Below are 15,838 nucleotides of genomic sequence, written 5' to 3' on the forward strand. Positions count from 1 at the left end.
AGGATTTTTTGAAAATTTATGTCAATAGTAGGTTGACAATTATAATTTATTATTTGTCACGATAATTAACTTTAACAGTTTATGCTTTGGTACAGGATACCGAGAGTTCCGATGTCTTGCACTATTAAAAATAAATTGCTTAAAAATATACAGGAATCTCGCTATTAAGCGCCCAATTCTGGTAACTTCAAACTACCAAAACTTGCTTAAGTTGAATAGAACACCCTGTATTTTAATACGTCAACGAATGAGGAATAAAAAACAGAATCTTTGTTTCCTCATTCGTTGACTGAATAGAACACCCTGTATTTTAATACGTCAACGAATGAGGAATAAAAAACAGAATCTTTGTGAACATATCCTATACCTAAAGTCAGCCGTTTAAGAATTACAAGCACTTTTCTGAAAGCTATGCTACAATCCACGTTTTGATGGTCTAGCATGCAATGAATATTTACAGCTAATACAAAATGTTCAGTTTTACAATTGCATAATCTTATTGTGCCTTCATGTAAGGCTTTGAGGTTCTGCTGAAATTAATTATTAAATTAATTAGTTCTTCCCCCTGCCCTCGGTCATTTTTATTGCTTCACTATGACGTAGTGTCGGCCATCATTCTTTTCTGATTGTTGCAGTTGTCGGCCATCATTCTTTTCTAATTGTTGCAGTTGTCGGCCATCATTCTTTTTCAATTGTTATCGCATTGTTACTGATGTCGGCCATTATGGTTTTTCATAGACGTATAGTAATCAATGATTAAAATTTAAAAGAATTGTTTGTAAATTGGTATGCAACACATCGTACACTTCAAACTATAAGAAATTGCTGATACTACCTTTCTTTTATGTAATACTATTTTACCCTATGCTGACAGCACTAACAATTTCTTTTATATATAATATTAAAACTAATAATAATGCCGCTATAGGGAAAAGGGTCTTAGGTGGGACACCGTATATAACACCTATTTTATTTTCATGTAATATAATATTCGAACGACATTATGGCTACCTGCCGACATATTGTAGATATATAAGTACCTACGACAGTAAAATTTATTTCAACCGTTATGTCGCGTGTAATTCAGAAAACTATATATCATAAATTTATAGACGATAGATTTTGAGGAAACAAGAAAATAATATCAGAAAATATAGATTCCCTTGTTTAAAATACTTTTCCATTCTGCTTTATGTGGAAGAATTAAGTATATTACTGTTTATCTTATTAATTTTCTAATAACGAATTAACAGTTTGTTCAAACGAGCATTCGTTCAAATTAAATTGGTACCCAATAAAGGTAACGGAACGTACATATACGCCATTAAAACTGAACAAATGAAATAATTNATTTACCGTGTCTATGCCAGCGGTTAGTGTATCAATAGCAGTAGCTTTTGCAATACGTGGGTCTAATTTCAAAAGTCTCTCCAAAATGCTCATTTCATATTCCGCTTTATTTTGCAATTTGTCACCAATGTTTTTGGCCGTTTCGTCTATATACTTTACAAACGTTCTATAAAATTAATAGTTATTTTAAAAAAAATAATAGTAAGCTATCCGTTGGTTGCTAGAACTCACAGTGTTATGTAATCCAACACCGTTATGTATCTTTTCCATAAGGGAGTGCTAATATATTTCCAAAGGGATGGCAACACGTCGAATTGATAAATCAGCCAAAACATTTCGATGACGTAATCTACCAACTTTTGTGTTTCTGAATCGGGGACTAAATCATCTAAACAACCTGCAGATTTGGACAACAGAAAAATAATTCATTTTTGCTTTACTGTTATCATATAAAATACATTGAGTAAATAAATTAATCAAGTTTGTAAAACATTCTTCCACTTTCTCTTAGTAATTATGAAAATGATAAAAAAAGTATCAATTAGTAATTTGTTAAAGAAATAATATATTTTCTTTTAATATGAAAGGAAACTAAATTAATACTGTCTCTTTCAACTGAAATATTTTATTTTATGGTAATATAAAGAACTATTTATCTACTTCCGTCACTCGCAGCTTTAAAGGATCTCCAACACCATGCACTAGGGTTGTCGTAAATTTCATATCAGCATGAGGCCATTCAAGAAACAAATTTCTTATGATCTAATAGAAATTTAAACAAAAGGTGAAATAATAAATTGTTAAGAAATCGTGGAAAAATAAAATTCATAGTAATTGTGCATTACTGGGGCTCCACTCCAACTTTATGAAAAGAAATTTTTTGGCGATTGGCACATCTTCAGGATGTTGAAAATAGATAATTCATCTTGGGAAAGCTCAGAAAATTTAAATTTTTTTTGTTTCAACTTAGTATCTACATATTGGAACTGATTATCATATTTCATAATGGAAAATTGAGTCCCACTACTGTACAATTGGCAATAATTATTATACGTATTTGGATTTTTACGTATTTCAAAACTAAATTTGCTTTTTTAAACATACCCCCAGTGCCATCTAATAAGGCGTATGTTAACGAAATTGAATCCTTATAGATGGCGGTTAGGAATACACTGTGTAAGGATCCTGATTTAAAGAAAGTTTATTTTCTTGTATTTTTTATGAAGATATCACTGTGGTATTCACATACTTACTTTAGATATTTAAACAATTTTTGTATAAATTGGCTTACCCTTGCAAGTACGATTTCCATTTCCATATTAGCTAATCTTTTACCCAAACAAGCCCTAGGTCCATATCCAAACGGTAGAAATACAAACGGATGAGTATTTTTGCATGAAATTTCCTTTTCTCCATTTCTTATCCACCTTTCAGGTATAAATTCTTTTGATTTCACGAAATGTTCTTCCTCTAAAGACAATACACCATTTGCCGTGTGAACAATGGTCTAAAAAGTGTATTATATCTATATAAGTAAGTATCGTAACTTAATCAAGGCGTCGGTACCCCTTTTGGAATCTGATATCCTCCAAGAACAAGATCCTTCAATGTTTTTCTTATATTTACTATGGCAATTGGACAGAATCTAGTAGTTTCTTTAATAACTGCTTTAAGATAAGGTGTTTCTGCAAGTATTTCCTTAGTAACTGGTGTCTCTTTGGTTGGGAGCACTCTGCAGAGTTCTTCCCTTAATTTGGTCTGTACTTTTGGATTCCGTGCTAAAAAGTATAAGGCTGCTCCGGTAGTTTTGCCAGTCTAGAGGGAATAGAATGTTATGAAAGCATGATGATACAAGCATTCTTTAATTAACTAATTAGCCACTAGTTACAGAAGAAACTTCATAAAAAGTGAATATGTTCAGTGTAGGCTTTCACGGTCGGCGTTTTTGGTACGTAATTTACTTTCACGTACCATCGCACAGAAAACTTCGACCAAGACGATCATCCTGACGAAACGTCGGAGCAACGACGGAAAAGCCCAAAACAGAAAAGTTACCGTAGCAATAATAATGGCCCTGTAGTTCTGGACTTTCCCAGCCGGCAGATACTGATTCGATATTATTTTTTGGGAATTCACAGCAAAGCAAACCGGAAAACAATATCGAATCGAATGAAAATGTGATTTCAGGTGTTGAATTACTAAGTATCTAAGAAGAACGTTTGTTTTGGGAGAGAGTTAGTTATTTGGGTTTGATGACCGTGGTCTAGTAGTCATCTTTGGGCAAATCAGAAGATATTCATCCACCCGATTATTACACCCTATTCAAAAAACGCCAACCGTGAAACCCTTACCCTTGCTCTGCGTTATCTTAGTTTGGTAATTAATTGAAATTAACTTTAAGCGTTTGTATTTACCGTGTCTATGCCAGCGGTTAGTGTATCAATAGCAGTAGCTTTTGCAATACGTGGGTCTAATTTCAAAAGTCTCTCCAAAATGCTCATTTCATATTCCGCTTTATTTTGCAATTTGTCACCAATGTTTTTGGCCGTTTCGTCTATATACTTTACAAACGTTCTATAAAATTAATAGTTATTTTAAAAAAAATAATAGTAAGCTATCCGTTGGTTGCTAGAACTCACAGTGTTATGTAATCCAACACCGTTATGTATCTTTTCCATAAGGGAGTGCTAATATATTTCCAAAGGGATGGCAACACGTCGAATTGATAAATCAGCCAAAACATTTCGATGACGTAATCTACCAACTTTTGTGTTTCTGAATCGGGGACTAAATCATCTAAACAACCTGCAGATTTGGACAACAGAAAAATAATTCATTTTTGCTTTACTGTTATCATATAAAATACATTGAGTAAATAAATTAATCAAGTTTGTAAAATATTGTTCCACTTTCTCGTACGACAGAATTTATAGAATCACGATTAACAATTTTCAAATAATTTTTGGTCTTTTAATTCTGATTTCTAGAAAAGTAAACTAAGTACCTAATCTCCTATCTAGAGCAATTAGTCCAGCTGCTTCTAAAGCCCATTTGTTTAATTCTTTTATAAAGTCCGGAGGCATTTCTCTGTTTTTATTTCGGTTAGCTAACTGTCTCATTCGTTTTACTAAATCTTCAGCAACTTCATCCATTTTATCTATATACTGATGAGCCATCCTTGGCTGCATGAGTATTGGATTAACTTTGGAACGAATATTGAACCAATCTTCTCCTTGCCTGTAATATGTAATAGGCACTAATAATTTGTGAGAAACTGAAAAACCTTCAACACTAATCGTAAAAGAAAAGTAAAAGTATATCTACGTTAGAAGGTTTTTGGCAAACACCTAAATTGTCATCTTCACATCAAGAGAATGAATCGGTTCTGATTCGATACCCTAAAGATGTTCGATATTGTATTTTAACGTAAAGAGCAACAACAACTAAGGAATTTCTACAACCCTGTGTTATGATTGAATTAAAGTCATTAGAAATATTTTGTTTCAGATTCCTTTTTGAAATAAAAGAATCAGATCACTGGAGGTATTAAAATATGCGATAGCTTTTATAACTTTTATAACTTACACAGTTGCTACTCCACCAATTCCTTGAAATATGTCCTTTCTTAGTATATTGCGATAGTATGTAAATGAATTAAGGACCTCTCTGTGAGGCCAAACGCCTTCGTTTCGATGTAACTACAAAATATTATCAATCTTATCAATTAAATCTCATCTATATATATATCATATTTATTTGTACTGTAGTATTAAAAAACAAACACTTTTTTTGGAAAATAGTCTGTCAATTAGTTTAGTATTTGCCTTTTGTGTTATAACTAATTACATCGTTAGACCGTTACCTTTTCTATATCCTCTGGAGAATATAGTAGGACTATGTTTTTGGCTACTTTCAAGTCTTTTAGTATGGCAATTCTACCATATTGTTTGTAAAATCGCCTTTGTAATTCCTTCAGGTCAACACCATAGAAGTCTCCAATATAGGGCAAAAATCTAAAAGTATTTCCTATTATGGGAAGAGGTTTTGGACCAGGGATTTTTTCAAACGGAAGTGCGTCATCCCAATCGTTTGGCTTGCTATCGAAATCCTGTTGGGATCCCAATTTCTGGTAGTAGACTTGTCTGTTAAATACTGTAACATCGTCTTTAACGGGACAAGTCGATAATTTTTGCTTACCAAAGTTATATACGACACCTCTGATCTTCATTATGAACGCTGGAATAAATGGTTTATTTCAACAAAAAATTATTTTGTTATGCTTCATCGAAACGAGTAGTCGTTCTGCACCAGGCGAAGGCCTTTATTAATAGTATTCTTACCACAACCACAAAGGTATTGTTTAAGAAAATGACGGAAAATTTGATCATTTTTCAGAATTCACAGTGAAAAGAGTGAAACACCTAAACACAGTAGAAGCCAGAGGCCAACGTTCTAATAGGATTTAAAGAAAGCAAAATAACCCCAAGCGAAAGTAGAAAAGTTTAAATGCATAAAGTGTATTAATGATATTTGATAGTTTGGGAATTACGTTTTTTCAATTGTTTTGATTTTTTCAACTAGACCTGAATTTAATGGGTTTTCTTTACAATAACATCAACCACATCAAATTAAAACCATAATTTGAGGATAAAACATTACATGAATTTCAAAAAGAAGGAACTTCCAATGTCTTCGTCTGATGTAATTGAATCTAATAAAAATTATATTCCTAATAACTAGATAAAAACTACATTTTGTGTTCATAATAAATACATTGTAACCTTGATAAAACTTGAACCGAAAAGACGAAACGTCTGCTTGGAGATTACGTAACAAATAATGAGGATTTGGCCCCTTTTCGCAACGCAACTTTTTATTAATATCATCCTTGGGGAAGATAGTTCAAAGGATTTCAAAAACTAATCTGATTATTATTATTAATTTANATACACCTGTCCCCCTTTTCGTCTATCCCAGCCGGCCAAGAGAATTCCAGCGGAAATAGAGTCCCTGTAATTGTAACATAGTTCTCGACAGATGGCAGCCCCATTCTGTACTAAGGGTAATTCCCCGAGTTCGGACTGATGAAAATTTAAAGTGTACGCCACCACGTCCGCTATCGCTTGGGTATCGGCCGAAGAGCCGGATCGACAACAGTAAATGTTGTCGGTAATTTTGGTCAATTTGTCACTGTATCTATTGGCAATGTACGCGCCGGTTGTCGATCTTGAATCAGCCCCGAGTACCACTCCATCCATAAATTCTACAGCCATTATGGATGTACCAGTTGTGTGAGGTTCCATTGGCCACTCTTTGGTGTAACAAGGTTTTACTGACAAATTCATGACATTTCTATCCATCGCAAAGTTTACTTTAGTTGACGTGTCAGACTTTGCCATAAACCATCTTTGATTTTTAATTATGAACCGTTTCCCTTTCGATTACGACATCTTGCCTCTCTTTCATATCATACAAATTTAGATTGGCTTGAACCACTCTAAAGAGCTTAATTTTGCGTGTTCAAATTGGAAAACAAATTACGAATCATTTACAGTAGAACCTCGGTAAGATAAAGACCAAGGGAAACGTAAAATAATTTGAGTTATTGAGGTTTTTACTTACTAAGGGTTTAAGTTTAAGCTTTAAAATTATGGATTTCCAGTGACTTACCAAACTCTTCAGCTTTTTCATTTACTATAGGTCCATCAACAATAATGCTTTTATTTCTACACTGTCTAAACCATGTCTAAACAATAAGCATTCTTATAAATTAGGAAATTCAGCAATTCTTCGTCTTTTACATAGAAGACTTTCTCCCGACTCAAACCACTTTTCACTGCTTACTGAGCTGCGATGTCCAAATTATTCGTTTATCAAGGTTTAAGTTATTAAGGTTCTACTGTACTTTCAATTCTTTCATGTAAGTTTTTATACCATCATACTCGAAATTAAAATTAAGTTTTTGTTAGAGTTTTATCGATAGTTTTATAATACCTGAAGAACGCAACAGCTTAAAGAATTGATTGAAATATATCTCTTCCACCGGAAGATGCCTTTGCGAAGACAAAAGTTCTTTGAAAACATCGTGTTCTTTATGAAGTAGAATTTCTTAATGAAATGGACCTAATGCTTACAATTATTAATTATTCCCTGGTATTAATCACTTTTGTTTTAGGTACTCAGTTACTCAATAGATTTTCTTTGTGAGCAGCAAGCAATACTACGTTACTCTATGCATGGAATCCTCTAATAAATCTGCAGCAAATGCTTCTTTATTATCTTTTTACTTTAATCAGTACGTTATTACGTAATATTATCAAGATTTTCCAACCGAAAAGAACAATTAAGAAATACATATACCTGTTAATGCACCATATTCACACCTACATTACAGTAAGAACAATTTTAAAATCAAAACACTCGTTTACAATTAATATATATTATTCTTTCCTTTCAGTTAATTTAATTATATTGTCTATAATTGCTCTTTTGCATTGTCAGCAAGTTAAATACGAAATGAAAACGTAATCTAAATCTTTAATGTAGCTGTTACGCTGTGTTAATGCTTAGCTAAGCTCTTTATTCTGCATTTATAAACTAAAACACTACATATGTACCTATACATAGAAAAAATGATTTTATTTCTATCTATAATAGTTTTGCGACAGTATAAAACTAAAACACCAAATATGTACTTTACAAAACATAATTCACATTGATCCTTGAATAAGATACGATGAAGTGTAGAAGGAGGGACTATCAAAGGGTTCGCGTTTGGCTCTAATAGGATCTTGATGTACTTTTGAAACCAACATTTTTCTATTTTAAAGAGCATCAGTTTGGATCATCTTTTCTTTTAGATAATTTATTATTTTTGTGTCAACCTATAAACCTTTCAAAATTTACCCCTTGTTGCTAATGAGTTACGTGGGTCAATCAGTTACAACGGTTTCCATTGTATATGTATTTGAATGATCAATAATTTTAATATTATGTAATGTTATTTGTACGTATTACTCCAAAATTATTGGGTATGAAAAGCTTGTTTTCCTTGACAAAACGTTGTGGCAACTTTTTTTTTTAATTCTTCTATTTAATATGTAATTGCTTATCCACTAATAAATAATAATTAAATACAGAAATAAGTAGCTGTAACAAGGATGTACTTTAAAACATGCATAGTGAAATTTATTTATTTAACATTTGGATTTTCAATTTTCTTTACCGAAATGGAACACTGGGTAGCTATTTAAAAGTAAAAGAGAAACGAAAGCCTCTCCACAAGTTCATTTTTTAATTTCTGTGCTATGTGGTCGCCGCCCTGCAACGAAGCAACAATATTTGCAATATATAACACTTATTTACAGTGGATTTTTTACTAACGATGGTATTTGCATTTCAGATATTGTTTGAGACCCAATAGATACTGCCGTTGGGTGACGTCAAACTGTGACCCAATGCAAATTTTGCCAAAATTGAATACACATGCATTATTACAAAGAATTCGAAATCACTTTCACGTATTTGGATCACATTACTCTCCTTTTAGAGTTAACGCTTTCAATTGCTGATTTATTCAACAAATATACAAATTTTAAATCGATTAAAACCTTTTTATTTTCGGGGTGGCTATAATTTGAAAATCAGTAGGTATAACTGTTTTTTTGTCCACTAAAACAAGGCTAAAATGTAACTTTCCACCCTTCTATCTGATATCAGGATTTCAAAATTGTACAATGCTCCAATTTGATTGGTTTATTGTATTTGTAAAAAGACACGTTCAGCCAACAAACGGTTCATTACTGACCACAAAAAATGATTGAACAATTTGGTATCAACTGTTAGGTATTCAGTATAATACAATAGGAGAATACACAATTAGAATGAATTCCCATACATTTAAAACAATTTATAACTAACCGTTGCATTTGAAAGGCTCTAATTGGATAATGAACTGTAGTTTATAATGAGAATTAATTATACTTACAGCTTGAAGTAGGTTATCACTGGTTTCGATAGATTTTTGAAGATGCAAAAGAGTATAGAGCTTATATTACTTACCATTAAATTTTTTATTTACGATTATTTATTTAACGACTAATATTGATTAAATTAATGAAAAGGTTAATTCTGTAGGTAAATTTGTTTAAAAGTTATTTCATCAATTGAAACAACCTGTAATGTGAAATCAGTTTCATCAGATTATCGGAAAATTCTCTTAAAGCAAAAAAAAATACCCCTTACTTTTTATAAACTAAACAAGTCCCTGATATATTGTAGTAGGTACTTAACTAAAGCGTTTAGAACTATATTATTATTTTAAAAACATTTTACAAAAGAAGAACCTGGGAAGTAGAAGTTCATTTATCTTTTTCTTCTGGATGATTGTAGTAAAAAATTGACAATCAAAGATATCAGGTCAGTAGGTCCTCGCTGATTTTACTATTATTAGCTACAGTTCATTCCGTATGTACAAGGTTTGTTCATATAATAATTACACTATTAGAGCTGTATACGTAGTTTATTCTGCATTTTTGATTAACTGTTATCATCATCTCAAGATCGTTACTAGTCATGCACGCACCTCCACTCCTTGTTATCATGAGTCAATCTTCATCTTTTCTCAAGGTCTAGAAAATTCCACACCCCTAACCACTTGCAAACAGTAGCAATCTTTCTTTGTCCCTCTTTACTTCTGATTCTGCTTCTAAGATGACTCTAACCGTAACAATTCCAATATATTCAGATTATTAATTACCACCCTGAGTCATGCGTAAACGTAAAAAAAACATCTCCAATTTAGAAAACATATCAAATGGAAAACAAATGAATGTCTGACATTCCCTTTGTACTGACTCTTTACGGATTCTGGCAATTTAAGAATAAAGTATTGAAACGGAAATACATTTAACGGAATCCCTATTGACATTAATAGACTAAGTATTTAATTGTTATTAAGAGGAACAGACAACGTTTTGTTCGGTATTAAAAACTTTTTGGTCGCACTCCACTAAACCTTGACAATGACTTGCGACCACGAAGAAGTCTTTCGTGTGACCATTTCCAATGGTGCTGTCCATTTCAGTGAGTCTTCGTCAAAAGCAGAGCGAGTGCCCATTGCTATGTGGTCCCGTTATTCCTGAGGCCTGCCGAAGAAAAGCTGATAAACTACGGTAGTAGTACACTATCAACTGTTACCGACGAAGTTCATTCTGCAAACAATAACATTGTAACGCCAAAGAGTGCATCTACGGTGTTCTAAATTTGGGTCATCATCTAGAAGAGTGTTTTCTGGAACAATTTTGNCCTGCCGAAGAAAAGCTGATAAACTACGGTAGTAGTACACTATCAACTGTTACCGACGAAGTTCATTCTGCAAACAATAACATTGTAACGCCAAAGAGTGTATCCACGGTGTTCTAAATTTGGGTCATCAAGTAGAAGAGTGTTTTCTGGAACAATTTTGACCCTGTGCGTGGAATTGTTTCGTACTGTCTTAGGGCAATATGATGTGGAGAATTACTTTCGTAAGTTTTTCATTCAAAACGTTTTAATGATCAGGAAAAAACTGTTATTGAAATAATTGATTTACTGTACTGATTGTTTGTTGGATACAATTCAAAATCTGATTTACAATTTCTCGAAAATGTACCCAAAATTTTTTGTCACAATCATAATTTCACTACATATATAATTCTCATGTTTTCTTACTGAGTTATTATTAACTTACAATTCGCAATAGAGTTTTACCTATAAAAAACGATGAAACTTTTTGAAAATATAATTCCTACTGTATTTGCAACAGTGTATTAATTTTTTGTGTGGCATGTTCAAAGAGTTTTATAAAATGAATGAAAGCTTCTACTGTTATCAAAGGGAAAAACTAATTAAACTTTAAAACATCAAGTCATTATCTTGATATATGTTTATACAATGTATTTATAATAACTATCAAAAAGTAAACTAGAAACCGGACGTTTAATAACAAGAATGAATATGCCAAGGAAATGGCTCTTCAATATTTAAACTTTGTTCTGCGCGAAAAGGAAATAATTGTAGTCGCAATTGTTAGTTTAAATACTCAAACAATAACAGGTCAGTAGGTTAACGGGGTGAGAGTTTAAATTAAACGAAAAAATATCTTCTATTATTATTGTTGCTTTGGGCTTTGTTACATCAAGTTTCCCATCCGACAAACTAATGGTTGTGATTGCTATAAAAGTAAGTTGCAATGGTATGATTCGTAATAAACTATCTGAGTTTATCCATCAATTGTTTGATCTGCTGTAACTTCCAAATTATTTATAGACTTTACTGAACTGGAAATAGGGATTTTCTTTAAATTGGTCTAGTCTGAGTATTGACTGCAACAACAAGTTTTAGATAGTTTTGGATAGATTCGTAGTTGTTCCTAATAGAAGACCTTTTTATTTCAAGAAATTGAATAATTAACATAAATACATGACCAAAGCACAAAATTGTAACAAGAACGCGTACGCACGACTAATTCCTGAAAAATGCACATCATACGCAAATCGTGGTGAAAAGGGCAGACAAAACCACCTAGGGCATTTTCAATAACATTTCCCACTGACTTCTTCATTCCATAATATACAAATTGTAGAATCGATTTCTAAAGTGTGGTAATGCGGTTAACAAACACCCGCTGTTTTTAGGGTTCCGCACTTCCGAATGAAAAACTGAACCCCTACATGATCACTCGTGTTCCTCTTACCTCTGAAACTACTGACCTAAGTTGGTTATTGGGCTAGGGTTTCGTACATCCGAATGAAAAACTGAATTCTTATAGGATCACTCGTCTGTCCGCTTTTTTTTTATATATACCGAAAACTTTTTTTTAATTGCATAACAGGATTTCATACTGCGGTTGTAAATCAAACAATAACAATTACAAGTTGTTATAATATAGTTACCAAGCTGGTTGTCGACACGGGGTTACTGTTATGTTTCCTATAAAGGAAACTAAATTAATACTGTCTCTTTCAACTGAAATATTTTATTTTATGGTAATATAAAGAACTATTTATCTACTTCCGTCACTCGCAGCTTTAAAGGATCTCCAACACCATGCACTAGGGTTGTCGTAAATTTCATATCAGCATGAGGCCATTCNTAGGGGTCATGTAGTAAATATGAAGCTACTTTTATTATAAGTTATTCAGTTAGAAAGGATTTTATTTTCGTCTTCTTCCTGGTTATGCCTTGTATAATCATACCTTTATTAATGTATAGTTTTTGTACTACAGATTAAGTTTTGACTCTGATACAAGTTTTAAACAAGGATTCAGTTACATACCTAAGCGATCTTAATTTAATTAGTTGTATCACAATATGATCTAATTTTCGTAAAGTTAATTTAGAAGTCACGATTAGCCATTATCCATGTTTCGGACTAATTCCTGTTTATATTACTTGCCAAAATTTAAGGCGCGGAAGTATTATGTAACCATTTCTTGTTTTCATGACCAGAATATTTAAAAATAATTAGCGCATGCCACAGTTGGTGAATGTATAGTGTTAGTAAAACAAATCACTACGAAACAGTTAGCAATAAGTTAACGGTATTCTAAATGCCTTTCCCGATGTACTTTTCGATCTTTCCATCAGTAGAGAGTTATAAGTACTTTCATGCATGTACGTACATATGTAGGCTCAAGTGAAATAAGTGCATTCATATCCTGGGTCAAGGCTGAACTATCTTTACGAATATTAAAACGTATATATAGAAGTCTAGCATGCAATTGCCACAATTTCATTTAAATAAAACAAAAAAATATTGGTATGAGGATGAAGGAAAAGTAGGGATAGAGCGAATATAAAGACAGGAGAAGTAATTGATTTTAGGTATCTATTAGGAAGTCAGTAGTAGGGATATAAAGCAGAAGATAGTGCAGGGTCGAGTTGCCTTCAATAAAAAGAAGTCACTTCCCATTGCTATGTGGTCCCGTTATTCCTGAGGCCTGCCGAAGAAAAGCTCATACTTACTTTAGATATTTAAACAATTTTTGTATAAATTGGCTTACCCTTGCAAGTACGATTTCCATTTCCATATTAGCTAATCTTTTGCCCAAACAAGCCCTAGGTCCATATCCAAACGGTAGAAATACAAACGGATGAGTATTTTTGCATGAAATTTCCTTTTCTCCATTTCTTATCCACCTTTCAGGTATAAATTCTTTTGATTTCACGAAATGTTCTTCCTCTAAAGACAATACACCATTTGCCGNCTAATTTGATTATTATTACTAATTTCGTAAAAAAAATGAAACGTATAAATAAAGCAAATAGATTTTTAATGTTAATATGTTACCTGTAATCATTAGTGGTATTACGAAGATTCGAAAACTGACGTCATACCTTTTTAAGGCACTCGGACACTTAAACAGATATATCAGAGCCGCTCAGATCGGTAACTATTTCCTTTCGATACTGTGAGAATGATGTAGTACGAAAGACGTTAGGGAGCAATAATCATATGCATCCGATTTATTTCCAAGTCAAAGTAACCACTTACATATGGCTGCGCGTTGCAATTTGAAAGTTAATAAAGGTGAATTTGCCAAACGTCCCATGTATGTACATATATATCAAACAGATATTTTGAAAATAAATTTTCGAACGGAAGCAAATTTTTGGTTGACCAGGTATATGAACTTGATTATGAATACCTACTCGATATGGCATAAAATGAACTTTAATGAATGAAAGTCAGTATACAGGACGATGTGAATTTTGGAAAGGGGTGGACAAAGTATATGTATACTCATTAAATTTTATGATTCTGTACAACATTTGCTAAATGTAAAGCTAATACAGTAGAACCTCGGTAAGATAAAGACCAAGGGAAACGTAAAATAATTTGAGTTATTGAGGTTTTTACTTACTAAGGGTTTAAGTTTAGGCTTTAAAATTATGGATTTCCAGTGACTTACCAAACTCTTCAGCTTTTTCATTTACTATAGGTCCATCAACAATAATGCTTTTATTTCTACACTGTCTAAACCATGTCTAAACAATAAGCATTCTTATAAATTAGGAAATTCAGCAATTCTTCGTCTTTTACATAGAAGACTTTCTCCCGACTCAAACCACTTTTCACTGCTTACTGAGCTGCGATGTCCAAATTATTCGTTTATCAAGGTTTAAGTTATTAAGGTTCTACTGTACTTTCAATTCTTTCATGTAAGTTTTTATACCATCATACTCGAAATTAAAATTAAGTTTTTGTTAGAGTTTTATCGATAGTTTTATAATACCTGAAGAACGCAACAGCTTAAAGAATTGATTGAAATATATCTCTTCCACCGGAAGATGCCTTTGCGAAGACAAAAGTTCTTTGAAAACATCGTGTTCTTTATGAAGTAGAATTTCTTAATGAAATGGACCTAATGCTTACAATTATTAATTATTCCCTGGTATTAATCACTTTTGTTTTAGGTACTCAGTTACTCAATAGATTTTCTTTGTGAGCAGCAAGCAATACTACGTTACTCTATGCATGGAATCCTCTAATAAATCTGCAGCAAATGCTTCTTTATTATCTTTTTACTTTAATCAGTACGTTATTACGTAATATTATCAAGATTTTCCAACCGAAAAGAACAATTAAGAAATACATATACCTGTTAATGCACCATATTCACACCTACATTACAGTAAGAACAATTTTAAAATCAAAACACTCGTTTACAATTAATATATATTATTCTTTCCTTTCAGTTAATTTAATTATATTGTCTATAATTGCTCTTTTGCATTGTCAGCAAGTTAAATACGAAATGAAAACGTAATCTAAATCTTTAATGTAGCTGTTACGCTGTGTTAATGCTTAGCTAAGCTCTTTATTCTGCATTTATAAACTAAAACACTACATATGTACCTATACATAGAAAAAATGATTTTATTTCTATCTATAATAGTTTTGCGACAGTATAAAACTAAAACACCAAATATGTACTTTACAAAACATAATTCATATTGATCCTTGAATAAGATACGATGAAGTGTAGAAGGAGGGACTGTCAAAGGGTTCGCGTTTGGCTCTAATAGGATCTTGATGTACTTTTGAAACCAACATTTTTCTATTTTAAAGAGCATCAGTTTGGACCATCTTTTCTTTTAGATAATTTATTATTTTTGTGTCAACCTATAAACCTTTCAAAATTTACCCCTTGTTGCTAATGAGTTACGTGGGTCAATCAGTTACAACAGTTTCCATTGTATATGTATTTGAATGATCAATAATTTTAATATTATGTAATGTTATTTGTACGTATTACTCCAAAATTATTGGGTATGAAAAGCTTGTTTTCCTTGACAAAACGTTGTGGCAACTTTTTTTTTTAATTCTTCTATTTAATATGTAATTGCTTATCCACTAATAAATAATAATTAAATACAGAAATAAGTAGCTGTAACAAGGATGTACTTTAAAACATGCATAGTGAAATTTATTTATTTAACATTT

The 15,838-nt window shown here is 32.1% G+C and overlaps 2 protein-coding genes across 3 annotated transcripts; both read right to left on the bottom strand.

The window, feature by feature from the left end:
- Positions 1-454: 454 nt before the first annotated feature.
- Positions 455-1,738, bottom strand: LOC112905265 (probable cytochrome P450 12a5, mitochondrial). The gene is made up of 3 exons (XM_025977358.1): positions 1,582-1,738; positions 1,357-1,516; positions 455-460 (listed from the first exon to the last, which is right to left on the bottom strand). Exons 1-3 carry the CDS (start codon positions 1,683-1,685, stop codon positions 455-457), a joined length of 270 nt encoding a protein of 89 aa, XP_025833143.1. The 5' UTR covers positions 1,686-1,738.
- Positions 1,739-1,960: 222 nt separating this feature from the next.
- LOC108733168 (probable cytochrome P450 12a5, mitochondrial) lies at positions 1,961-13,822 on the bottom strand. Of its 2 annotated transcripts, none has more exons than XM_025977354.1 (9): positions 13,682-13,822; positions 5,213-5,586; positions 4,936-5,048; positions 4,355-4,587; positions 3,990-4,155; positions 3,765-3,924; positions 2,917-3,165; positions 2,642-2,857; positions 1,961-2,112 (listed from the first exon to the last, which is right to left on the bottom strand). In XM_025977354.1, the coding sequence occupies exons 1-9, from the start codon at positions 13,689-13,691 to the stop codon at positions 1,999-2,001; spliced, it is 1,635 nt and encodes a 544-aa protein (XP_025833139.1). In that variant the 5' UTR covers positions 13,692-13,822; the 3' UTR covers positions 1,961-1,998. The 2 variants fall into 2 exon arrangements, with proteins under 2 accessions (XP_025833139.1, XP_025833140.1); XM_025977355.1 differs by lacking the exon at positions 13,682-13,822 and adding an exon at positions 7,021-7,121.
- Between the last annotated feature and the right edge of the window lie 2,016 nt (positions 13,823-15,838).

Source organism: Agrilus planipennis, unplaced genomic scaffold (assembly GCF_000699045.2).
Source record: "Agrilus planipennis isolate EAB-ADULT unplaced genomic scaffold, Apla_2.0 scaffold72, whole genome shotgun sequence".
NCBI lineage: Eukaryota > Metazoa > Arthropoda > Insecta > Coleoptera > Buprestidae > Agrilus > Agrilus planipennis.